This window comes from Microcebus murinus, chromosome 15, assembly GCF_040939455.1.
Source record: "Microcebus murinus isolate Inina chromosome 15, M.murinus_Inina_mat1.0, whole genome shotgun sequence".
NCBI classification, from domain to species: domain Eukaryota; kingdom Metazoa; phylum Chordata; class Mammalia; order Primates; family Cheirogaleidae; genus Microcebus; species Microcebus murinus.
In genome coordinates, this window is record NC_134118.1 from 56,947,873 (window position 1) to 56,975,793 (window position 27,921).

The window sequence follows — 27,921 nt, forward strand, 5'->3', positions numbered from 1 at the left end:
AAAGCTATATTCTGATCATTTGAACCATGAGATTTAGGATTATTTGGATTTAATAAAAATTTTACTCTCAAAAATACATTTATTTAATGTATAAGACCAGATTTGGTTTATGTTTTCTTTAAGTTTATCAACACCAATCACCATGCTGAAGTTTTAGAAGTTTATAGATCAAAAGTTAGAATTATTTTACAGCACTGTTTAATGTGTTCATAAAAATCACATATATATTAATAATATTGAGATAATTATAAATTTACTTATTCAACATTATCCAACATTCAATAATGCCAGTCTCCCTTTTCACTTTGTGAAAATCTATATTATAGATCATTTGATGAATTCTTGAAACAAAATACTTTGGACTATTTCCTGGCACTTTTGTTCACAGATTCTCAAAGATTTCACTTTACTTAATCATATGTACACATTTTATAAAATGAAGAAATGAAAGGACATTTAGGAAATCATTAATCTTTTGTATATCATGAAAAGCCACACACAGTCTCAATAAATCAACGTCTTTGGAAGACACAAAAGAATTCTCATTTAATTCAAAATCCTTTATTTAAGATGCCAAATGTCTTTATATTATGCAGAAGTGCTCCAGATGGCTGGGCACATGTCTCAATTAAGCTAAATTACATTTTTTTTTCAAGTGTTCTCTTACTTTTTTTACATATAGAATGTTACATTTATGGCCACTGATTGTATATTTGTATATTGACTGGTGCAGGTAAAAATATTCTTATTTGTAAATATAAATGGTTTTTAGATAAGGAAGAATATACAAGAATTATAATACTGCACAGTATACCAAAATTGCAAAAAGATATTGAGCATATGATAGATCTTAAAAGTTAAAAACTAAAAAGTTCTATTCATCATTAATCATTTTTACCATAAATGGACCTTATTATACTTCTTACGATTCCACTATTAGGAAGACTTCAGAAATAAGAAACACGTTGGAACTCTATATTAATTGTAACTCCACAATTATGGAACAATAATATGAAAACCAAGAGGCCTTATGCAAATAATTCAGTATCATTTACTATTTACTAAATCTCTAATATTAGTATAAATTCCCATATGCCCACTGCCTCAGGCCACCTCATGTACTTTTTAAACCATTGCACATATTCTGTTTGAGGCAAAAAAATCCTTATTTTGGTTCATTTTAAATATACTTTGCTGGGGATGGCACACAGAGCCATTCCTTGCTCTTGAAACACTACATAGCTCTTTTGCAATTCCCACGCTTCTCCTGCTTTTCATAAGAAGCTTTAATCAGTTAATGTTTGCTTATACTAATAAAAAACCAATGGTGTCATCTTCTTTTTAAAAATAAATAAATAAAAGCTGTCATGTTAAATGTAATTTCTGAAAAGCCAATGATGTATTCTGAAAGCTACATAGCTATATATACACATTTACACAAAATTCAGTTAATAACTAGGACAGTGTACAAAAGTTATAGTTTATTATTTTACTGGTTCCTAGAGATACTTGTAATAATTTTTCAACTAACATCAAAAATATAGTATTTTTGAGTACCTATCACATTAAAAGAGTAATTATCCATTGGTGCTTCATGTGTTAATTCTACTATTATACTACTGCTGCTATGCTGCTACTATCACTACTGTTACTACTAATGCTACTTATTATACTGCTACTACTACTGTTACTACTAATGCTACTATGCTGCTGCTACTACTGCTACTTCAGAGTTCTATCTTATTAAAGAGTTGTTTCTTACAAAGTGCTCTTGGGTCATTTGCATAGAATCAGTAGAGAGACTCATTAAGATTATATGTTCCACAGACTTTCATTAATTCTTCTGAAAAATCTACATTTTAAATAAATATCCACATGGGAGATTCTTAGGTACATTGAGAACTAATCAAACAAAAATATTTCACCATATGAAAATTGAATATTTCATAATATTCATCAAAAGTTTAAATTTTGCTTTAAATGTATATCTACAAAATAGAAACAATGAAAGCCCTTGGAAAAAATATGTGAAGAAAATTTTATTTTCTGAAATACCCATATTTTGTATGCTGGTGATTTTAAAGAATATTGTCCACGTTTATTTGATTAAAATCTTGCTTCTACATTCAAACTATTTTTTATTTGTTCCAAAAAGGAGTTAAAATGATATTTTAAAACTGTCTATGCTATATACACATACACAATTATACCACTATACATCATGTATAGCAACAGTACCCAAACTTTTTGGCACCAGGGATGGGTTTCATGGAAGACAATTTTTCCATGGATGGCGGTTAGGGTAATGGTTTTGGGATGATTCCAGTGCATGACATTTATTGTGCAATCAAACCTCCCTGCTAATGATAATCTGTATTTGCAGCCACTTCCCAAAGCTAGCATCACCTCCTCAGCTCCACCTCAGACCATCAGGCATTAGAGTCTCATAAGGAGCACACAATCTAGATTCCTGCATGTGCAATTACAGTAGGGTTCATAGAAACTAATGTCACCACTGATCTGACAGGTGGAGATTCTACAATGATGCGAGCAATGGGGAGCAGCTGTAAATACAGATGAAGCTTCTCTCCCTCACTTGCCTGATGCTCACCTCCTGCTGTGCAGCCCATTTCTTAATAGGCCACAGACTGATACAGGTCCGGGGCCTGGTGATTGGGGACTACAGATATATAATGAGAATATTAATTACTTTAAAAATATCCCAAACTGATATCTTTATCAGAAACCACGGTCAGGATATACTATTGCTAAGCATGAGTATTGCTTAGGCTACAGTCCTGGCTTGGACTTTTCTAATTGTATGATTTGAAAGTAGTTAATTTATCTACCTTAAGTCTCCATTTTTTTCATCTGTAAAATGTTAATAACAATATCTCTTTCATACCATTATTTTGAGGTTTGGATTAAATAGCACAAATAGCCATTTGTTCTTAATAAATGTTGGGTTTTGTTGTTTTAGATATAGTGATTATTATTGTTCAAGAATTCTTATTTATTTAATAACTATTGCCATACATAGAAATAATGTTGTAGACAGATGAATAAATACCTTTCCTGACCAGAGTGTACAAATATGTCATCAAATATAGATGTGCATCAGGGCATCTTAGGGCAAAGGAAACTCCTCAGGGGGGAGATGACAGCAGCCCAGAATGAGCCTGTGTTCAGACAGGAAGGAAAGAGAAAGCACATAGGGGCCTAGACCAAGGTACACTAGAATATCCCTTGGACGAGGCCCAAAGTGAGCATGCTTTAACTCAAACTCAATTTAATTATATAGTAATATTTCATAGCAAATATTTTAAAAACAGGAAAAGAATAAAGACAGGTAGCTTGTTCCAGATGTTTTCTCAGCTATATGATGACCAAGAAATGGTTCATTTCAAATAGTTTAAAATATGCAGAAAAATCCTTAAGTACAAAATCCAAAAGCTCAAGTAGGATAAATAATGTCAATTGTGTGAAACCAGTTACTATAATCAATTGGTGAAACTTCTTTTCATCATAGCAATCTTCTGAATTTTCTGATGATGGTTTATGTAAGTTTTGTCTTCCTATTAGACTGTCCCTTGAGGGCACAGATCTGAACTATTCGTATTTGAATTCCCAGTACTAAACACTACATCTGGCATATTGAATACTGAAATGAAAGCTGAGGATGGGAAGGTAATATAAAATACAAAGGTAAATAAATTATTCACAATAAAAAATAAGAACCAGATCCTAGTACTTATCCCTTCTAATTTTGAAGGTCTTGGTTATTGTCTAAATGACAATGCACAGAATCAAGATTTTGGTGAGGCAAACATATACATCCAGGTAAATGGCTGGGGAAAAGGTTAGCATCCCTTCTATTTCCGTGTCCACCTTCCATCTCAGAAGAAAACCATCAATCCTAAGTAGGTGTAGTCCTCTACCAAAATACTCTCAGAAAACTCCCAAACCTGTTCTGTTCTAAGGGTAGCAATGAAAAGATGACATTTCATTTACATAGTTCTCAATATTGTGTCTCTGCTATCTTGTCTGATCAATGATAAAACTAAGACCTGTGTAAATAAAAAATGTGAGAGAGAAGTGAATGGACATTTATTTTTGATGAATAGCATGCATGCATTTTAAAATTTTATTTCTCAAAGCAACTCTGTGAGATAGATTTTACAAAAGAAGCAACCAATACTCTGACATTAGACAACTTTCCCAAGGTCATGACTGTACTCAAGTATGTCAGAATCAAATATCCTTGCTCTGACCAGATGCAGTGGTTCATGTCTGGAATCCAGCCCTTTGGAAGGATGAGGCAGGAGGACCACTTGAGCCTAAGAGTTTGAGATTAACCTGGGCAAGATAGCAAGACCCCTGTCCCTACAAAAAAAATTAAAAAATTATCCAGGCATTGTAGCGCATCTGTATTCCCAGCTACTTGAAAGGGCGAGGCAGGAAGATCACTTGAGTTCAGGAGTTTGAAGCTGCAGGGAGCTGTGATGGTGACACTAACTACAGCCTGGGTGACAGAAACCTGTCTTTAAAAAATAAAATGTCCTTGCTCTTCCCATTATATTATACAACCTCTGTACAAGTTTTATTTCTCATCACAGGTTCCCTAGATTTTAATTCAACAATCTTTTTCTGTTGATCTGCTCTTGTAAGGAAAACTGTACATACAGTAACACTAATCCTCAAACCAACCTCCATATAAATACACCCAGTTGCATGTATATATAGGTGTTTTAACATATAAATGTAGTTTTTAGTGTAGGCTCCATACTCCCTTCTTCCATTACTAAATCTATGCTAATTATCAATTATTAATTTGAAGTCAAGTATTTCCTTCCCTCGACATCATTATTAAAAGTAAAAATCAATTCATTGATTTTTAAGTATTTAATTAGAAGACATGTTTAGTTATATTGGTGATAGAGATGTCCCTTTCAAAGTTAGTTAAACACCTAATTGAATTCAGTTAATTATAAATGTGACCCTTACATAATATAAACTTTTCTATGTTTTCTAAGCATGTCATTTCTTATCATGGGATGAATTAATGTTTAATTTAATATGATTCACTGATGTTCTCTGAAGCAAGGCTATTAACTCTTTCAAAAAATATTATTTGATTAGATTTTCTAGTTATAGAAATGTGCATTTTCATTATACTCCAAAAAAAAAAAAAAGTACGAACTGGTTATAATATGGGTCAACCCTTGAACAAATGCTTTCTTTTATGAGTTTTTCTTGTAATCTCCTTTCTATTACATTAACAGGCAATGCTTTATAATAATTAAAGCACAGTGGAGTGTGATGGAAAGAAAAAGCCTTAGAATCAAATGAACTCAAGTCTAGCTCTACCACAAAACAATATACTAAAAGTGTCATGAGTCCCTGATACTCCATCTGTGAAATGGAGATACCATTATTTACCTTATATAATTGTTGAGAGAATTAAATGACATGGTATTTCTAATATAGTGCATATTTAAGTTGAAAATCAATGAAAACTAGTTCCCTCCTCTCATTCTAGTTCTGCCTAAATGTATTTATCTTCACAATAATAGTACATTTTAAATGTTTCTAATACAATTGCCTTGATATCAGAATATACACATTAAAAGAGCAGTACCTTGTTTCATTTTCCCTGTCAAAACACAAAGAAAGCCCCTTACTCAGAAAAGCACAAATGAAATGAAAACTTTTCAAAATAAATTTTCTTAGAAATAAAACTCATAAAATTGCAATGCTTATAATGATTAAACATTGGATATTTAAAGGTCTATCTTTACTAAATGTTTCAAATATGCTATTAAATTGAAAGAAAGGTCTTTTAGAGACTAACTATATTCTAAATCTGTTCTCATTTCTGGCATATTTGTTAACAACTCACTCAACCTACCTTTCAATAAAGGTTTTGTTTTTTTTATTGTTTTCCCAGGTACACTACCTATACTTTAAAAATGTTGTAAGTATTTGACATTCATATCAAAACACAGTTTATAAATTGGATAATATTGATCTAGCTTTGCATTATATTAAAATTAAAAAAGAATTCTCAACTTACTTAAAATAAATATATACAACATCAGTATTTTAAAAACTACACCCCTTTCCCTTTCACAGCTAATAACCTTTCATTTCTTAGCTATGGGTTTCAACTCACTAGTGACTCTCAATTATAATTATTTTTCTACCTGATATAGTGTAATGAAGAAATTTACTATAGAAGAAAAATTACCAAATTTATAATGCATTTCCTTAATAAGTTCCTTAAAGCCAAGAAATAGAATTTGTAAATTTGGTTTTGATTCCCATGTTATGTGGTATCATTAGAAATGTCATCACAATTCTTGCATGAACAGTAGCTATTTACATGACCAGTAGTTGTTTACATTTTTTTTTAATCATTGCCTTCTGGACCACACAAGGAGTAAGTAAGTGAATGTAGCATCAACAAAAGTAAACCAAACAGTCTTTTAGGAAAATCTGCAATGCTATGTGTATTGCACATTTTCCTCACAACATTTATTAAGGGGGTGGAATTCTGCCTCTTTAACAGATGAAGGCACTGTGTCTCAGAGAAGTTGGTTTCTGCCTCAAGGTCACACAGCATGAAAGGGCATAACCAGAATTTGAACAAAACTATTCTGACTTTCAAATTTATATTTATTTTACTATGTCACCATGCAGAACACAGCTGTACTCAATGTTAAGAATAACATAGAATTCCTTCAGAAAGAGAAGTATACAATAAATCCTTTAATGAAGTTTATTAAAAAGATTGAGTTTAGGAAATATTGAAATTACGAAAATAAAATTTAACTTATAATCTTACTTCTTCCAATGTTTGCCCAGTGCATTCTAAATTATATTATTTCACTAATAGAATGCATTTACTTTGGCCATCTTTTTCAAATAGTATTTGAGGCAGAAGATAGAGCTAAGCTAAGAAGTAAAATGTATGATATGATCTGTTTAATTTTAGACACACATAACAAACAGCTCTCCTGGAAAATCACCTCTGCTCACATGTCACTATTGCTTAATAGTAACCCTGCCCCAATCCCACTATCCAAAATCTACTGCCATTTAATAAAAATGGATTCATTTAGTGTATTTTCTCTTGGTTGCTGAGCAACAAAATTTTTCATGTAGGTATAAATATGCTGACACACACACACAAAGAAAAATGCTGAGAAGAAAATATAGTAATAGACACCTCTATCAGCTACAGCCATCTGTGTTCAGTTTGACCCACGTTTTTGGCAAGCTTATATTGTCCCTCCCATCCCAAACTATTTTGTCCTACAAAGAAAATGTTCACTCCTACTTTCTTCATTTTTCAGCAAGTCAGGGGTCAAATGGTATTCTAAATCTGCCAGGCTCTGGACTTGGAACACTAAAAATTCATTACTTGTAACTAATTACAACCTCAATGCATAAATAATTTCCCTATTTTATTATGCAAAGTAATAAAATATTAAGCTGGCGTTGCAACACAGGCTGTCCTGTCCCATAGCCATACTACACATGCATTAGTATTTTAATCTTTTTAGTGGAGAATTTAATGTACTATCTTAAAAAATAGACTTTGGGTCAACTTCTTGTAGCAATTAAAGGACTGTCATAAAGCTACTGGTGAGGAAAAATGCTTCAATAAAACAATATAATCAATTCAAGTAACATTTAGTAACTCTGAATTATGTTTCCAATTTGCCATTACATAGTTAGACCAAATCATAATCGATATTGGTATTAAACCAGTGCTAAGCTGTAGGGTTTTTTTTTTCTGAATTGCTGTTATGACTCACTGTTGAGTTGGTGATTATTTTTATCCAGTTAATGAAGGTAATCTATAAATTAAAAAAAAAAAACAAAAAAACATGTCTTGTTTTAAGTAATATTTCTGAGGCTGTCAAAGATCTAAAATTGTTATAAAATTGAAATTATTGTGACAATAAGATTCAATACTTTGTTTTCTTTTTATGGACAGTTGCATGCAGAGGGGCGAGAAGGTATGTGGGAAAGAGCAAGAAGCAGGGGTCCAAAGGCTTCTTATTGATGCTACAGTTGCATAGTGAAAAAATCCCTGTTTTAATTTAAATTCCATATTTGTTTGGGGTGTCTTCGCGGGGACACCAATGGAGACATGAAGATCATCAGGAAGGTGTAGCCTCCTTATCTCCTTCCTCATTTAAGGACTGGAGTCAACACTGAGTATAGATGTGAATATAAGGCATTCTATTTTGTGACTCCTCTGCCAACCAAGCATGTCATATGAGTAGGTTATTTAAACACTGTTGTTTCAGTTTGTCATTTGAAATTGGGGTGGCAAATGACTGTTCTAGAATTAAAAACCTGAGACTCCCATTCTCATTCTAGTGATCTGTCCTTTACTCAGTACTGATTCATCACCTTGCTAGCCTTAGGATATTAATGAGTCCAGCAGAGGAAAAATAAGAGTCTATGTGACAACTGTTTTATATTTTTAATATCTGAAAATATTAAATTTAAATATTAAATATTTAAAATAGCATCAATATTTTCAATAGTAAATTTTGTTATCTAACAGGATAATTGTTTCCATTTCTTGAAAAGTAGAAACAGTCTAAGACACAGATTGCTAGAAATTTGTGCCAAGTTATTTTAACCAATTGAAGTATAGCTTTAAAAAAGTCAAGTCTCCTCATGGATTACACTAAAGTTTTACTGAAAATCTCTATAGTAAGGTTCCTTGTGAGATGCTACAGATACGTTAGTATGAAAAACTCCTATAGGAATATTCTTCCTGTAATATAAAATATTAATCCACGGCATGAAATAAAGCTAAATAAAAGCATTTTACCAATGGGGAATCTCTTTTGATCCATAAATAAATTATTTGCCAGAATTGCACTTTTAGCATTTGCCGCAAACCCACATTAAAAGACATCACAACAAAGAGATGTTGAAAATCTGTTACTGAACTAGTGAAGATGCCATTAAGAGAAATCATCACTTTAAAATAGATCTGTTTTTGATCATCTGTGTATCAAATTCTGCTTCTGTCCCTGGGTTTAGAAAATCTGTATTTCTTTTGTTTACTTTCTATCTATGGATGTGTTTGGTTACTCTTAGAATACCAGGACTTATATATCTGATCTTCTTTTTCTGTTTGAGTTGGCCTTTCGAAAGCTAAACATAAACTCAGCAGGTTACTTAAATCACATGTTTCTGTATGCTAATCTTATATAGTCCAGGATATTTTTAGTACTTATTTTTACTTCCTAGAGATTAACTAACTAGTTTTTGTTGTATATATACTTTTTTGTAGCCTGCTACAAATCCATTGTAAAATGAAGTAGAAATATAAGTGAATTTATAACTAGTAATTCTTTTGACTAAAGAACAAAGAGTTATATACTATATAACACTATATCAAGCATGAGGGAAGCCCATCTTCTTTGTGTATTTGCTTATTTTAAAAATTTCATAAAGTAATAAGACATTTTTCTTTTAAGGTAAATGTTTTAATTATTAATTAGAAAACCCTCAATTAAGAAATTACTAGAATTTATATGCTTTGTAAAAAGCAAAGCAGTTTTAAAAGAAACATAGCTTTGGCTTAATTTGATTGGAAAAAAACCAATTTGACTTTACTTAGGTAAAGTGAATTAAATCATTAACAAAAAAAATTTCAAGAAAGGTTCACAAACACACACAATTTCATGGTAGTCAATATTTTACTACTGTCATTGAAAATTGAGAGATGAACATCCCTCATCTAAATCAGAGATAAAGCTTCGAAATGAAACAACACTAAATATTCAAATATTCTAATTTGTTATTTTCCTGAGCAACTAAGCCTCTCAACAAAGTTTCAGAATTCATAAATAATTTATCTTGAGGAGCCATAACTATTACTAAATTATGCCAGCAACAATAAAATGATAGATAAATAACACTAAGTTAACCACAGACTGGGCAGCATGCTTTAGTGTCAAGCATGTTGACCCAAGTCAGAAAAACTTGGATGTTAGTTTATATTTGTGGTCACACAGATATACAGATACAGACACATCTTTTCCTTAAAATGAAGATAAAAATGCATGACCTACCTATCTACAGACTTGTTGAGGAAATCAAGATTAAAAAAATAGCACTCTAAGATACTTTAGAAATAGGAAGTGTTTTTTTGAGGTTAATGGTTCTATATTTTAGAAAACGGAAAGGGCACTAACAAACTTTATTTAGTGCCTCAGGAATGAGGTATTAGCATTATCATTCTAAACTTAGGAAAATAAGATTCTGAGAGTAGCTGGGACAATAAGCTTCTTCCAAATCAAAAGCAAGCATTCTGTATACTAAACCTCAGTCAAGATGGATTGTTAAGCAATATTTTCTTTGCTGGATTTTCTTTATCAAGTTTATTGATAAGATCTTTATCAATAATCTTTATCAATATTATTGATGTTAAATGTTGAACAAGGATGGTAAATCTGAAAAAAAGAATGACACTACTTAAACTTATCAATATTAAAAGTAGTAATATTTTGAAAGTTTCTAGGTACTCATCTTTTTGCTGAGGAACAAACTGGTTTACAATAAGTTAAGATTTGGTCTTTAAAGCAAAATTAAATAAATTCAAAGGAAATGAGAAGACATGGTAATAGTGTAGCATACATTGTGATGCATATATTTTAAGATGTTCTACTTTGCCAAAATATTTATAAAATAAGCATTAGTGGTCCCACCCTACTTCACAGACACTAAAAAGATTTCTGAAGATTGGGTTGCAAGGCTCTTAGCCAGTAAAGTCATGCAACCACTCTCCCTTTTTTCAGGAATATCAGTCCTTGCCAATTAGCTAGCTTCACTAATTTCAGAAGAGGCTCCATAGACTTGGCTTGAGAGATGAAAAATGAATTTACTTCAGTATGCATCGCTGATTGAGCTTCTGGAGATTAAGCTGCACATTTGCAGCATTATCAACAGTAATTCCTTGGTTCATCAATGATTTACTGAGCATCTGCACTGAGTCAGTCCCATCACAGGTGCTGTGCAGACAGTAGGAACAGATGAAAACCTTTCTTCTCATGGGACATCTATTCTATAGCAAAGCCACACCATAAACAAAGTAAAGAAGTAGCATATGTGTCGTGTCAGGTGATGATAAGGACAAAGAAGAAACAAAAAGAAGGAAAGAGACCAAGGAAGATAGAAGGGAAGGAGGACTTTGCAAAGAGATTTGGAGGAAAGATGTGAGGGAAATGAGGAAGGGAGCAGTCCAGGCCAGAGCTGGCACAAAGACCCTGAGGAGGAGCTCCTGAGGCAAGGGTCTGGGGCTCTCAGACTGCTGCTGAGGAAGCTCAGTGAGGTGGAGCCAGGAAAATTAGGTCCAAACAGTAACCAACAAGAACAGTCACCTAGGGCCTTCTGGGAACTCTAAGATTTGACTTCTACTATGAGTGAAATGGGAAGCTTTTGAGCAAATGAAATGATCTAAAAGATCACTCTCATTCCATCCAGCTACTACACTAAATTGAAGGGAGCAATGACAGAAGCAGAGATGGCAGTTCATTCATTCATTCAGTTATTCAATAAAAACTTATTTTGTGCCTAGTATGTTCCATGTTCTAGGCTCTTGATGTACATTGGTGAGCACAGCAGATAAATATACCTGCCCTTGTGGAAATTCATTCTAGTGGGAGGAAGACAGACTAGTAAATTATATCACTCACATTTGCATCCATACATACATAGTGTGTATAGTATATTTAAGTAATGAGACTGGTTGAACTTTTCCATAAAATAAAGTAGATTAAAAAGAAAAGAATTTCAAGAGCTGATTCCAGGGGCATTCTAACATTTAAAACATGGAAGATAAGTAGAAGCTGGTGAAATAGGCTGGTAAATCTTAAGGGGGAGGAACATGAAAAATTGCTGCAAGGAAATGGAGATCAAACATCATGCGGGGGGCGGGTTACAGCAATAATAAGTTAGTAAAGAAACGTTAAGCCTCGTTTAGAATGTGAGATAGCAGCAAATACTTGAAGTATGAAAGGCAATTTTCCAAACTGATGTCTGGAGGAAAGAAAGTTCTATGCAGAAGGAAGAGCCAAGAGCAAAAGCCCTAAGGCCTATGTGTGTCTAGCAAGTTGTGAGAATAGCAAGAAGCCAGTGTAGCAAAAGCAGAGTGAACAAAAGGAGGAAAAAAACAGGAACAGATGTCAGAGATCACTAAGATGTCTTCAGTCATCCAAGGGAAGGATGACGGTGTCTTAGAGCAAAGTAGTAACAGTGGACATGATGAGAGTTGATCAGTTCCTGAATATATTTTGAAGAGAGAGCCAGCAAGATTAATTGACAGATTGTACATAGAGAAAGAAAGTGAGGAATCAAAGAATACTCCTACATTTTTTACCTAAACAATCAGAAAGTTGGAATTGCCATCAACTGAGAAGATGGTTGAAGATGAAATAGTTTTTATTGGGGAAGATATCAGAAGCTCATATTTGGAAATGTCAATTTAAAATATTGATTAAGAAGTCAAGAAAATAATAAGGGTTAGGTGTCTGAATATAGCATTTGGGAGAGATATATGGGCTGGAGACAAAAGTTTCAAGTCATCAGTGTATATATGTTATTTAATGTTATGCAATTTAATGTTATGAGATGCTCAAGGGAACGAATATAAATTGAAAAGAGAAGAATTACCTTGATTCTTAGATCTGATTCTAAGGATATTTCAACCTTTAGAGTTTGAGGAGATGGCAAAATACTGGTAAAAGAGGCTGAGAAGGAATTTGGTCCAAGAAATAAAAAATAAAGAGAGTGAGAGAGAGGTAGAGAGAGAGAGTGAGAGAGAGAGAAAAAGTCAAGGAGTATGATGACCTGGAAGCCAAGTAAATAAAGCATTTAATACAAGTGAGATCAACTTGCTCAAGTGTTCTTTATAGGTTAAATACAATGGATACTAAGAAATGACCATTGTATCTCACAATATTCCTATCATGGTAACCTTGGTAGGAGGAATTTTACAGAAGTGGCAGGAGCCAACCCTGATGGGAGTGGATTTAAGAGCTAATGAGAAGAAATAAAGCAAGTATAGGCAGCTCTTTCAAGAAATTTTGCTGAAAAGGGAAGAGAATAAATGGACCAGTAACTGAAATAATCGAAATATATTCCTGCCTCTGGTTTAAGAAATCAAAACGAAGAAAGGACAGATTCCAAGTCTAACCTAAATAAAGACCGATAGGAACCTAAAGTAATCTAACTACAGGGCCATTACCCAAATTTCACTTTACCCTACATTTCTTTGAAAACCAGTAGGCAAAAATATCAAAATATGAGAACAACACTTTACATAATAAAACTACTATACCTACAAGAGTACAGAAACTATTAATCATTCTTATAATAAGCTGTGTTAAGACTAAACAGACTCTGGAGTCAGACTGCTAAGTTTACATCCTGTTTCTACCATAAACCAGCTACATAAAAACCTCCATAAGTCTTAGTATGCTCATTTGTCAAATGATATGTCATACCTGCCTCCAGAACTTTCACAAAGGCAAGACAATGCCTAGTGCTTGCCAGTGTCTAACAATATTGTAAGTACTTTATATATGTTAGAATCTATGAATGATAAAAAGCTGTAGAAAAGTTTCAAACAATCTGTTATAAATAACCATCAACAATGCCATTTACTCCCAACTGCCAGCAGTGAAGCATGTTTGTAAACATCTTTCAACATTTCCTCAAAGCCTTAAAATGTCTGTAATGCCAGTAGTGAAGCATGTTTGTAAATGTCTTTCAACATTTCCTCAAAACCTTAAAATTACTCACTGATTATTTCTTAAGTATGCATATATGTCTGGAAATTGAAGAAGATTGTGTTGCAGTTAGATTATATTTCATCTTCATGACTTTAATGTCCAAATTTGTCTCTGGATATTAACATCAGGGAAAAGCTAACACTCTTTGTATAATGGCTATGTATGTGGTAATATATAATTACATACATGTATTTTATCCATAACATTTATCTAATGGAGTTTTTTATTTCACACTTGTCTGTATTCCCTATAATCTCTCCTTCTTTTTAATATATTATTAAAATTGGCTACTCATGTCACAGACTAAAGTCTGAAAGCATTGGAAAATGATTACCATCTTCTATGAAAAATTTAAGACACCCAAAAATCAATCTAACCAAAGAAGTGAAAGATCTATATAAAAATCTATAAAATTCTGATGAAAGAAATAGAAGAAGACACGAAAAAATGGAAATATAATCCATGTTCACAAATTGGAAGAATTAATATTGTTAAAATGACAATACTACTCAAAGCAATTATTAAATTCAATATAATCCTTATCTAAATTTCAATGATATTATTTACAAAATAGAAAAAATCCTAAAATTTATATGGAATCATAAAAGATCATGAATAGCCAAAGCAATCCTGAGCAAAAAGGAGGCATCACATTACCTGACATCAAAATTTACTACAAGGCTATAGTAACCAAAACAGCATTTCACTGGCATAAAAGCAAACACATAGAACAACGGAACAGAATAGAAAATATACATCCATGCATTTAAAACCAACTCATCTTTGACAAAGGCACCAAGAACATACAATGGGGAAAGGACAGTCTTTTCAATAAATAGTGCTGGGAAAACTTGATAATTATATACAGAAGAATGAAACTAGATCCCTCTCTTTCACCATGCACAAAAATCAAATCAAAATAGATTAATGATTTAAATCTAAGACATGAAACTATAAAATTACTAGATGAAAACATTGGAAAAATGCTCTGGGACATTGGTCTGGGCAAAGATTTTTTGTGTGAGCCCTCAAAAGCATAGGTAACCAAAGCAAAAATAGATAACTGAGATTACATCAAGCTAAAAAGCTTCTATACAGCAAAGAAAACAATCAACCAAGTAAAGAGACAACCCACAGAATGGGAGAAAATATTTGCAAACTATCCATCTGACAAGGGATTAATAATCAAAATATATTAGGAGCTCAAACAACTGAATAGCAAAAAATAAAATCTGATTAAAAAACAGGCAAAAGATCTGAATGGACATTTCTCCAAAGAAGACATATGAATGGCCAACAGATATATGAAAAAAGGACCAACATCATTAATCATCAGAGAAATGCAAATCAAGACCACAATGAGATATTATCTCACCCTATTTAAAATGGTTTATATCAAAAAGACAGCCAATAGCAGATGCTGATAAGGATATGCAAAAAGGAGAACCCCTATATGAAGTTAGTGGGAATATAAATTAGTACAGCCACTATGGAGAACAGCATGGAGGTTCCTCAAAAAACTAAAAATAGAACTGCCATGTGATTCAGCAATCCCACTAGGAGGTATATATCCAAAAGAAAGGAAATCAATATATCAAAGAGATACCTGCATTCTCATGTTCATTAAAGCAGTATTCACAATAGTGAAAATATTGAATCACCTAAGTGTCCATCAACAAATGAAAGGATAAGGAAAATACGATATATATATACACGATGGAATATTATTTAGCCATAAAAGGAATGAAATCCTGTCATTTGCAGCAACATGGATAGAACTGGAAGCCATTATGTTAAGTAAAAAAATATTGTACGCTCTCACTTTTATGTGGGAGCTAAAAAAGTGAAAATAATGAAGATAGAGAATAGACTGGTGGTTACCAGAGGCCAGGATGCTGGGAGAGGGGAGAGAGGGATGAAGGGGAAAAAAGAATATAAATATATTTATTATCACTGAACTATACACTTCAAAATGGCAAAGATGACAAATTATAAATGTATATTTTACTTAAATAAAAAAGAAACAAATAAATAAAAAGATATACTCAACAGACACACAGAAGGTACCATATTCTCTATTGGAACACTTTATATTCATCTCAACCCATACTATTTGCCAGTTAGTTTTTCTATTTTCCACTCACAAGCTAACAATTCAGAATACTGCCTACTTTTATGAGTATTATAAAGAGCCAAGCCTTAGATTTATTAATTTGTGAAATAGAGAACTCACCTCCAGGCCCATGTAGTTCTTTATAGTCACTAATGCAGCAATTCCTCACAGCTAATGAGGTTCTTAGGCAGTTTTTCATTCTAATGGTGACAAAGTGCAAGCTACAGACAATGCAATGAAAAATTGATTCCACAAAATTCTAAGTATTTTTCAAAACTATTCCAAGAGTAGTTGCCTCAAAATCTAATAAAATAATAAAGGATTAAAATGATTAGGGTTTTAATGAAGGCAAAAAAAGAAATATATAGTAAATTCATCAGAAGATGAATTACTTCTATGGAAATCTATCACAAAAACAGTGAGACCAAATGAAGCATTCTGAAGACACATATATAAAATATACAACATGAACATAATTGACCATCAATAATCATGTTTGTGATACCAATTTGTATGTGTCTTAAAACTTTATAAAGTCCTTTAATTCACAGTATTTTGTTAAATAAATTTTAAAATATACCATTAGGGAAAAACAAAATCAAAAAATCATGACAGGTTGATTTTTAAAGAAACACTCTGAAAATCAAAAGCAGAGGAAGCAGTAAAATGTTTTCCTCTCTTTAATATAATTTTCATATTCATCCACTCCAACCTAATCTTCCTAGGAGAGGAAGATTTAATCATTTGAAAATCCAAAAATAGATTCTTCACCTCCTTAAACTGTGCTGACTACTTCTAAATTGAATAGTGTTGTGGATTAGGAGGGGCGCTTCATCCACCTGTACTCTTCATTTGTCTGCATCTCCCCTCTCTTACATTCTCACTTCCTTCCCTGCTCCAGAAATACTTCCACATTTTCCTAATTCAATTCAGGATCCAGATCATTGCTGCCACCATGATCTGACCCCTAGGAATGTAACTGACATGCTGATGGCCTTGACTGAAGGAGGCGAAAATTGTTTCCCTTAGTTCACACAGCACATAATCATACTTCTTAAAAGACTGTTTCAACAACAAATAAGAAAGTGAAAAAAAAAGTTACCAGAAAGCATACATATATGCTCCTATCTAGAGAACAAAGAGCCCTTTTCTGAACTAAAACCACAGGTTACCCTAGCTTGATAGAATAGTAATTATGAATATAAATTCTGAAGTCTGGATGTCATTTTCTATCTATGTGAACTTAACCAAGTTATTCAACTTATCTGATAGTGTTTCCACTGCTATAAAATGGTAATGATATTATTAGTGGTGTTGTAAGGCTCAAATGATGGAAATCCCTATAAATAGATTATCACTTAGCCCAATGACCCAAGATAGCAATACTTAATAAATTTTGTAATAATAATAATTATTATTTTTGTATTCCCAGCTCTGTTGCCAATAATCTGCCTGTGAATAATACACAAGCTATACAGACATTTAGTCTAGGTGTACTACTCTGATTTTAAGTCCTCTAAAATAAAATGATTTCTAAACTTTGTGTCAAGAATTGACCTTACAGATGTCTCCATCATCCATCATTTCTCTTGGAAATCTTAATGGTTTCATTGTGCAAATAAATTAATTTATTATCCAATTGCTAAAATTCATTTTTAATTTTTAACAAATCATAGTCCAATCACCTAATAGTCCAAACATACTTTTAATATATTATTCCTAGTGGTTCCTTTTGATTTGTTTGTTTACTGAATTGCCAAAATCTCAGTACCTCTACCAATGGTTCTCTTACTGTGGACCACTCATGGACCTCTGAGCAAACCAGAGACCTATTTAATGAGCCCTGCGAAATCAAAACTATTTTCATAATGATGAAAAATATTATTTGCCTTTGTTCACTGTGTTGACAATCACACTAGAAGTGCAAAAGAGTGGTAAGTAAAACTGCTGGTGCTTTAGTACAAATCAAAGCAAGTAGCTCTGAAGTATTTGAGTAGCAATTGTACTCTTCACCACCAGGTAGTCACAGTAAAAATAAAATGTCAGGTTCACTAAAAATGTAAAGGAATTTCTTTGAGGAAACAGCAAAATTATTAATTTTATTAAGTCTAGACTTAAATTTTGACTTTTCAATATTCTGAGTGACAAAGAGTAAAATGTGTACAAGGAACCATTACTCTGTTACCTAAGTATTTTGATTATATAAAAGAAATGCATTTATGTGACTGAGTGGCAAGCTGAACTAGCCACTTTATTTGTGGAGTATAATTTTTACTTGAAAGAGCAACTAACACAAACTGGGTTTTTTTGGATTTGAGTATGCAGAAACCTTTTATTGGAGGGGGGTAATGAATAAGTGAAGAATGATACTTCATGGAAAACAACTAACAATATGTTATTAATGATAAAATTTGAGCTTTCCAGAAAAAAAATCAAATTTAGAAAATGTCATCATCATGAGGTTCAGAGTCAATATATTTAATGACTTTTCTAATGAGTTCCTCATCTGTTATACTAATATTTTCCAAATGATCAATGTCTGATATTTCCAATTTATGAACAGGTAAAAGATGCATTCAGAATGCAAGATAGATGAATGCATTTTTATGTAACAGTGTATGAAAAGTTCACTATTGAGGTTTCGTATTCTATATTGCAAGTAAGTTTTAAGAAACTGCCACTTGTGGACTTCTGGTGTAGTACCAAAAAAAAAAAATGTCAACAATCATCTAAAAAGGATATCAAATGGGGGTACTTCTCCATTATTCAACTCAATATATCTGTGTGAGGATAGATTCTTTTCAGCTATTTTAACAACAACAAAAACATTAACAACAACAAAAACAAAAAGCATTACAATATACTAAAAAATATTTGAGAATCCAGCTACATTCTGTTAAGCCAGACATTAAAGAGATTTGTAAAAATGTCAAATAATGTCACTCTTTTCGATTTTAAGACACAGCTACACTAAAGTTACTGGGGGTCCTTGACAATTTTTAGGAGCACAAAGGAGTTCCAGTACCAGCAAGTTTGAGAACTGTGGCCTGGTGACAACCTGGAGGCATACACATCACTTCCTTATATTTGAACCCTGAAGTCCATCCATACCAGACCACCCACCTAAGATCTTCTTTCCTTTTTAAGTTTTCTGACAATCCTCAGCTCATTTGTAGAGCAGAGGTAATTAGTATGTTGCATCCTTAGTTCAATTAATGAGCAGGACCAGATTTACCAACTCCTTCCATTTCCCCAGGTTTTCTCTGTTAATTTATTCCTGAGGCACAAAACCATATATTCTGATCTTAGCTCTTCTACCATCTCCTTCAGCAAACATGCACAGAGAACCTATTTTATATCAGGTAATATACCAGGCTCTGAAATGACAAAGATCAATAAAACAAAGCCCGTGATCATGATGAGGTCCAATCAAGTCCTTAAGTTGCATGTTTGTATATATAACACATATTCAAAGAGAAATGCCTATTGAAATACTACATCTCTGTTTTTTTGTTGAACCTAGAATAATGGTACAAACTTTATATGAGCTGTACAAGACTGTGTGAACCCTTCTGAGAATATAGACAAAGTAGATTAAAAGGACAGTAAATCTTATGGCCGTAACTCAAAAGCCATCCTTCAAAGACATTCCTATTCATGCCAAATCAATAGATATGAATGAAGGTGTACAACTGGACAATCTCTGGAATGAGTACTATCAGGGTCACAGACCTCAACTCACCACCCCAAGTGTCAGAACTAGAAAAAGAATGCAGATGAAATTGTTTCTCCTTTACCCGCTGACCTTCTGCTTGGCCATGGAATGTGATCAGCCATGACTCTGGCCAGAAACCTGAGTAAGCAACACAGATGCTTATCACTGTACATGAATAAATTTTTTAAAATGCATTGGACAAAGTCTTCACTTGGAAACAATTAAAAAATCACCTCTGATAACCAGAGGAAACTTACAACTTCTTTTTGCAGAACTGCAGTAAATTGATTGTTTGAACAGAAGGAAAAGAGGACTTTATTGTATATACTTGAAAGATACAACCAATAATAATATGAAATTCTAGCTCTCAACTACTGCTTTCAATATTCTTTGGAGAAACACATTTGCTTTTAATTTTAGGAGTGGTTGGAGCTTGGGAACTCAAACTTGGTTTACAATTTCAGCACTAAGTTCACAGAAGATATCCTGACAAACATTTTTTTTAATTAAAAAAATCATCATATTGAATTCTCCCTGGATTTTTAAATAAACAGAGTACAATAAATATGAAGGATAACTTTTCATATTGGTGCTACTGAGTTATAAAAAGGTAATGGGCATATCACCTGCATTACTAACAAAGTTATTTCTAATTATTATTTTTTAATTCTCATGCCTACTGCAGAAGTAGCACTGTATATGCTAAGCCAATCTTTGCATATCTAATGAGTAAATAAGACATAATAAATCTTCTAGTAATAACAATGAACATATATTCTCATCCTCCACTGTATTCCACTAAAGTCTAGAGCACTAAAGCAAAGAGCAACATCTAATAACAAAATTTGTTTTAAGGTTTACCAAATTCATCTACAGTCTGGAGTGACTTAATTGCCTACCTTCAATAAATATTGTAATTCTCAAACTAATAAAATCTCTTCATCTAAGAAATAATTCCAAAGAAGACAGGTAGAGACGGTGGGTGGGTTTACAAGAGGGATAACTCCAAATCAAAATAAAATTACATAGAAATCATGGCCTGAGTTAAATCAAATAGCTCAACATATAAGACCTATATGAAAATATTTTTTAAAAATAGTAGTCAAAATAGGATATTTGACCTAGAAATTCTTTCAGGGCCATGTATGTAAGATAAAACTGAATTCCACTTAGAATTATATCTCTAAGAATTTATCTCTAATTATATCTCTAATATCCTCTAAGCCATGAATATGCTGCTTCATCCATACAATGGACATAGCCAGTTATTATGAAAAAAATAACCACAAAGAATACAAAAGGATATTAATAATAAATAGTATTTTAAATGAAGAAAATCTCCACCTCACCAAAAAAGAAAAGAAAGCAAGAAAACAAACACAAAAGCCTCAATTTCACTAGCATGTTGTATCTGGGTCACTGCCAAGCATCACAAACCACATTTGATATTTTGTGTTTTTGGCTGATTGACACTAGAATGTCTTTGAGGGAAGTGGGGAGGGAAAGAATGAACCTAGAAAACAGCAAACAAGACTTTTCCACAGTAGAGCTATATCATTTCTAGTTGATTATCAAAACAACATTGGACGTAATTCAATTAAAAACAAATCAATGATACATGGAGGTAGCAGCCTGAAATACACCCCAGGGAAGGCTAAACTTGGAACTCTTTTGACTTCTGCTATTAAACACTAATTTTTTTTGCCCACTAGCAGACAGAACAATATGTACCACCTTTACCATGGCATTGAACAACCCAGTTGTGTCAGAAGAAACAGTTCATTTTGTCTGATCACTCACAGCACATTGCATTCTTTAGTGTAGGAGGGAAAAGAAAGGATTACCCTAAATCAGAAGATAGTGTCTAAAATGTGAAGGCAAGTGAAATCAGGAATCTCCCCAAACTTGGCTGAGCACAATAAAATTAGTCACTGTCTATAAAGAAACTGCCAAGACTGCTGAGGATGTGAAAGTTAATACTGCCCTGGTGCAAACTGTCAGCCTGGCCTCCATCGCCACTCCCCCTAAAAAGCTATGGTATAATGCTGATTTCTTCCAAAGCTCTTCATTTTGGAATAAGGATTTCTAATTCTAAAAGTGCCCATCTTCCAGTAGACTTCTTTACCTGGAGGAGGGGTGTTTAAGTTAGTTTAGTGATTTAGCTTAGATAAATGGATTTTTTTTTCCCACTCTGGAATGGCTAAAGGTTATTTCTTAACCTTATACAATTGATTGCTATGAGGTAAAATGTAAAGTGAAAAAAAAAAGTTTATTAATTATTTAGCTTCAACCATGATTCAAACAAAATTTATATCATCCTTTGTTAGTCTTTGTTACAGAACATTTTTATATCTTCCTGTTTGTGAAATTAATAATAAACAATAAAGGTAAGTACTAATGATTATAGAAAGTGACTATAAAGAGAAAGATCTTTCTAAGAAGCATCAACAGATAATAAATGACTACAAAACCATTACCTCTGCTTTCTGTGTTCTGGGAAAAGCAGTTGATTTTTCTATGGCATAAACATCCACCAGGTAAAGACATGCTCCTTGCTCCCGGTCCAGAATGGCTGCAGTCTGAATCGTGCCAGTGTGTCGTCCAATGGTAAAGAGGCGGCCAACAGTTTTTTCTTCACACCGAACTGAAACAATGTAATACTCCACTGGGGCTTCAGACCCTCTGGGGCTAGCTGCTTCTATTGATATTACATTGGTGCCAATGGGTTCCCCTTCCTTCAAAATAGTTATGTACTTGGGTTGAGTAAAAACAGGTCCATCAAGGCCCTGAAGAATGACTGTCAATTCAGTGGTCGATTTCCTCCTTTCAGGGCCGAGGTCTGTGGCTGAAACTATAAGGTTGTAGATCAACTGTGAAGGCACCAGTGCTGAAGCTACTCTCAAGTCTCCACTGTAACGATCCACAATGAAGGTGTCTGTGTCCCCATTGATGATCGCATACTCCACTTCTCCATTAGCACCTTCATCTGGGTCAGCAGCCATAATTGTTGTCAGAACAGAACCAATCACAGCTGAAGGGTCTGCAGCAAGAGCGTTTTGTGATATAAACATTGGGACATTGTCATTGAGGTCTGTAACCAAAATGGTCACGTTTTTCAAAGCATACCGTCTAGTTTCTATGGGCACAGCTTGATCATTGGCTTTTACAGTTAACTCAAAGAGATTAGCAAATTCCCGATCTATTTCAGCATTAGTATATATAGTCCCTTTGACTTCATCGATGCCAAAGTGGTTGCCTCTTGGCATCTGTTGAATGATCGCATAGGTCAGTTGCCCATTAATATCTGCATCGGGGTCATGTGCAGTCACCGAAATGACAGATGTACCAATGGGAATGTTCTCAACGATAGACTTGAAAATATCTCCAGGAGGAAAGCTAGGAGGATTGTCATTAAAGTCCCTCACGTGAATAACCACTGACATTGTAGATGAACGAGGAGGTCTTCCTTGGTCTTTTGCTGTTATATTTAATTTATACAAAGACTGCGTTTCAAAGTCCAATTTTTTGGCAAGAAAAATACTCCCAGTGTTTGGGCTAATGCTAAAAGTCCCATGGTTGTTAGTCCCAGTAATACTGTAATGTAAATCAGCATTGTCGCCTGAATCAGAATCAGTTGCAGTAACAGAGGACACAAGTTCACCAATTCTCATGTTTTCCAAAACATCAACAAAGAGTGTTGATTTCGGGAAAGAAGGGGTATTGTCATTTTCATCTAAAATGTCAATATTTAAGGTACAAGTTGAATTGAGGGAAATTGTCCCTGAATCCACTGCTTGGATTACAAGGGAATAGGCAGGTGTTGCTTCATAGTCTAATTTGCCAATTAGTGCTACCTGACCAGAGGAACTGTCTATAGCAAACTGTCTTTCTTCATTTCCTTTTGTTATAGAATAATGAATAAGTCCATTATTACCTTCATCGACATCTGAGGCAGATACTCTTAACACTTGTGTCAGGTTGGCTGCTGATTCTGATATTGTAGCTTGGTAAAAGTCTTTTAAAAATCTGGGAGCATTATCATTTATATCCTTCATGTAAACATGTACAGTGGCCTGATCCTTGAGAGGCTGAGGTAGCCCCTGATCTGTTGCTATGACTGTAAAGCTAAACACTGCAGTTCCTCTCCGCCTCATAAGAGACTCCCTGTCAAACTGATGAGTATTTGTAATTTCCCCACTGATAGCATGCAACTCAAAATCTGGCTGCACCATTTCAAAAGAATACCTTACTTCTCCATTTGGCCCAAAGTCTTTATCTACAGCACTTACTTTGCCCACAAATGACCCAGCTTTCTGCTCCTCTTCAAAGTAAAATGTGTAATTGGTACTGTTAAAAAGAGGTCTGTTATCATTTACATCTTCTAAAATTACAGTAACATTCACAGTAGCACTAAGGGGTTCCACTGCTCTGTCAAAAGCAACAACCAATAAAACATATCTGTCTTGAAGTTCACGGTCCAGTTCACTTTTTATATACAATTGACCATCTGGGAATATGCCAAAAGCATCCCCTGTATTTCCTTCAGCAATGGTGTATGCAATTTCACCATTTGCTCCTGAATCTTTATCAGAAGCTTGTACTTTAAAGAATCGAGAATTCACAGGTTCTGACTCAGAAATGGTGACCTCATAAGAAAGTTGGTCAAACACTGGTGAATTGTCATTTACATCATGGACATAAACTGTTAAGACAACACTAGAGGAGAGCTGTGGAACACCCATATCAGATGCCAAGATCTCTATTTGATAGGAGCCAGCATGAACATCCAACGGTCCTAACAGACTAATGTTACCATTCTTTTCATTGATAGCAAACAAGTTCTTGGGATTTTGCTTCAGACTATAGAGTACCATGCCATTGACACCCTCATCAGGGTCCACTGCTTTGGCTTGGAAAATGCTATGACCTGCCTGCCAATTCTCTACTACATTTACACTCTCTACTGCTTGAAGGAAATGGGGAGAGTTGTCATTCAAATCCTTAACCGTTATATTAACCACAGTATCTCCAGTCACTGTGCCCCCACTGGCCACCACTTTCAGCTGATAAAAGGATTGCTCTTCTCTGTCAATCACACTTGCTGTGGTAAGCTGCCCAGTGACCTGGTTGATAGCAAACATACCTTTCTGATCCCCTGTAGTAATGAGATAACTGATGTTGGAATTGAGATCCATGGTGGATGCAGACACACTACCCACATGATATCCCAGAGCCACATTCTCAAAAACCACGAAGCTGTAGGCAGCCTGGCTGAATACAGGTGGGTTGTCTTGAGTGTCCAGTACAGTGATGGTTACTATTGCCTGGTTGGGAGATTGTAAATTGCCACCATCAGTAGCCACTATTTGCAGCTGGTAAGCTGTTTTTTCTTCTCTATCTAGAGCCATTCTTGTAGAAATAACCCCACTCTGAGCATTGACCTGAAACCGAGACCTGTCCCCAGCTGATATACTATATTTGATAGTTCCATTGGGACCCAAGTCTGGGTCACTGGCAGACACTGTGGTGATATAGCTACCTCCAGGCTCATTCTCCTGAATATGAGCAAAATATTGGACTGGGTAGAACACAGGGCTGTTGTCATTGATATCCAGAAGACTCACATTTATGCGAGCCATGGATGACTGAGGAGGGGAGCCCAGATCTGTGGCTAGAACTAACAGGGAGTAGAAGGCTTGCTCCTCTCTGTCCAAGGAGGAAATAGTACTCAACCTCCCGGACACAGGATCCAGACGGAAGGACCTCTGGTCAGTCTCAGCCTCTTGTAGGGAGAAGCGTACTGTTCCATTGTCACCCAGGTCCCCATCAGTTGCCCTGAGTATCAGTAGTTCTGTCCCTGTTGGGGCATTCTCAACCACAGACACATCATATCCTTCTGGTTGGCTAAATACTGGCTTCTCATCATTCACATCTAGGAGAGTTACTACCAGCTGGGCATAGGAAACCTTTGGATGCACTCCCTGGTCGCGGGCACTTATATTCAGTACAATCTGGGAAGCCAGTTCACGGTTCAAGCCCCCAGCAGCCCCAGTGGTCACCAGGCCGCTATGTTCGCTGATATGGAACCATCCTAGTCCATTGCCAGAGACGATGCTGTAACGCAGATTAGCATTGAGACCAGAGTCGCCATCAGTGGCAGATACCCCACTCACATAGCTTCCCGGAGGCGCCTCCTCGCTCAGGTTCACTCTGTACACTTGCTGTGCAAAGACAGGGGGGTGGTCATTGATGTCATTGACGAAAATGACCAGGCTTGCTACAGAAGAGCGCGCCTGGGCCGCTGCGGCAGGGGGCGCCCCGTAGTTATCAGAGACGGAAACGGTGAGGTTGTAGGAAGGGATGCGCTCGCGATCCAAGGCGCTGGCCACCTTGATGAGGCTCAGGTTCGGCACTTTGCTGCTTTGCACTTCAAAGTGGCGCTGCTCATTGCCCCCTAGAATCTGCACCGAGATGTTCCCATTGGCCGAGGGGGAATCTGCGTCTGTGACGGTGAGCAGAGCCACCACAGTGCCCACTTGCGCGTTCTCGTCTACCGAGGCGTAGCGCGAGGTGGCAGGGAAGTAGCGGAACTTCACCACTGGGTCATTGTCGTTCACGTCCAGCAGCTGAATCAGCGCCTCTGCGCGCCCGGTGAGCGAAGGCACGCCGCGGTCCATGGCCTGCACCGTAAGCGAGTACTGGCGCCGTGCTTCGAAGTCCAGGGGCTCCCGCACCGTGATAAGCCCCGTTTCCGGGTCCATCTGGAAGGGGGTCCCTTCGTCCTGCAGCCGATAGCGGATGTCCGCGTTGGTGCCCTCGTCTGCGTCCGCCGCCGCCACCTGGAGGACGCTGGAGCCCACAACGGCGTCCTCAGGCACCCCCGCCTGGTAGTGGGAACTGCCAAAAACCGGGGGGTTGTCATTAATGTCTTGCACAGTCACATTTACCTGGAGGTAGCCCCGCCGCTTCGGCTCCCCCTTGTCCTCCACCTCAACCAGGAGCTGGTACTGCGGCGTGGCCTCGCGGTCCAGTCCGCCCTTGGACACCAGGTGCAGGAACGCGCCCTCTCCGCTCGGGTTCAGGGTGACGTCCAGGCGGAAGCGGCCCGCCTCGTTGCCCCGGATGATGCGGTAGGAGCGGTGGTCAACGCCGTTCGAGCCGATGTCCGAGTCGGTGGCCGTGTCCAAGATGACTTGGCGCCCACTGCTACTGTCCTCCTTGAAAGTGACCACGATGGAGGGGTCTGGGAAAACCGGGGCGTTGTCATTGAGGTCCCGCACCAGCACTCGCACTTCGGTGGGGTAGGTGGGCGCGCTGGAAAGGACCACCAGGTTGATCACGTCGCTGGGCAGGCTCTCGCGGTCGATGGTGGCGGTGGTGTACAGGGCTCCGGTGCTACTGTTTATGGCAAACAAGGCGTGGCTTTCGCTGAGCCGGTAGGTGAAGCCAGGGCGCGTCTGGATGGTGCCTACCAGAGTGCCCGGAGGTTGCTCTTCCAGCACTTGGAACACCTGGCGCTGCTCGGCTCCGCGGACCGAGGCCGGCCCCGGGAGCAACGACAGCAGCCAAAACACTCGAAGGAGCTGAGATGCAGATCGAGTGTGCAGCGGGAGCCACGGGCGGCCAGGAGCACTGTCTGCTGCTAAGTCCATGGTCCTGGCTCCCTGGAACGGTGTGAGGAGAAGGAGGGGGCGAAGCAAAGGGAACGATATTTACAGGGATCAAGTAGCGCCAACAAGGATGCAGCCGACGGCTCGGTCTGAGACCTCTGCTATTTCAAAAAACCTCCAGTCTAGCAAAAGCAAGTTGCATCAGCAAAAGGCTTCAGGTAGCCAGCTGGCCGCGTAGTGCAAGAGAGATGCCGTGGAGAAAAGCGGCAGGGCATTCCGCGGGACACTTGTGAGTTGAGTTCCCAGAAAAGTTTCTCAAACCTCTTATAATTTCCCCCCCTTTTACTTTGTTTTTGAATCCAGAGAGTCAGGGCGTTCTCGCCCGGGTGGGCGAGAGTTGGAAGAGGTGGCCTGTATTTAAGGTATGTGAGGAATCATTGCAAATAATTGTCTTCGGAAACTTTAGAACTTACCCACAGCAGAGAAACCGAAGAGGGAAGAACAAACGTCCGTGGCGACGGAAGGCACAACTGCGCACTGCAGAGGGGGCGGTGGGGAACCGGGAGGATAGAATTCCTTCCCCAGTCGCCGGAGACGAGGGATTTCCTCGAGTCCCCACTCCTCAGAAACGAGGCTGCAACGCCCCTCCAGCAGGGC

The 27,921-nt window shown here is 36.2% G+C and overlaps 1 protein-coding gene across 2 annotated transcripts in view; it reads right to left on the reverse strand.

Moving 5' to 3' along the window:
• The window catches only part of FAT4 (FAT atypical cadherin 4), a 157,490-nt gene extending 130,184 nt beyond the window's left edge, over positions 1-27,306 (reverse strand). For both annotated transcript variants that reach the window (XM_076010637.1, XM_012784166.2), the window contains exon 1: positions 22,132-27,306. In XM_076010637.1, coding sequence (XP_075866752.1) covers positions 22,132-27,306 — 5,175 coding nt within the window. The remainder of the gene's footprint in view (positions 1-22,131) is intronic.
• Positions 27,307-27,921: the final 615 nt, after the last annotated feature.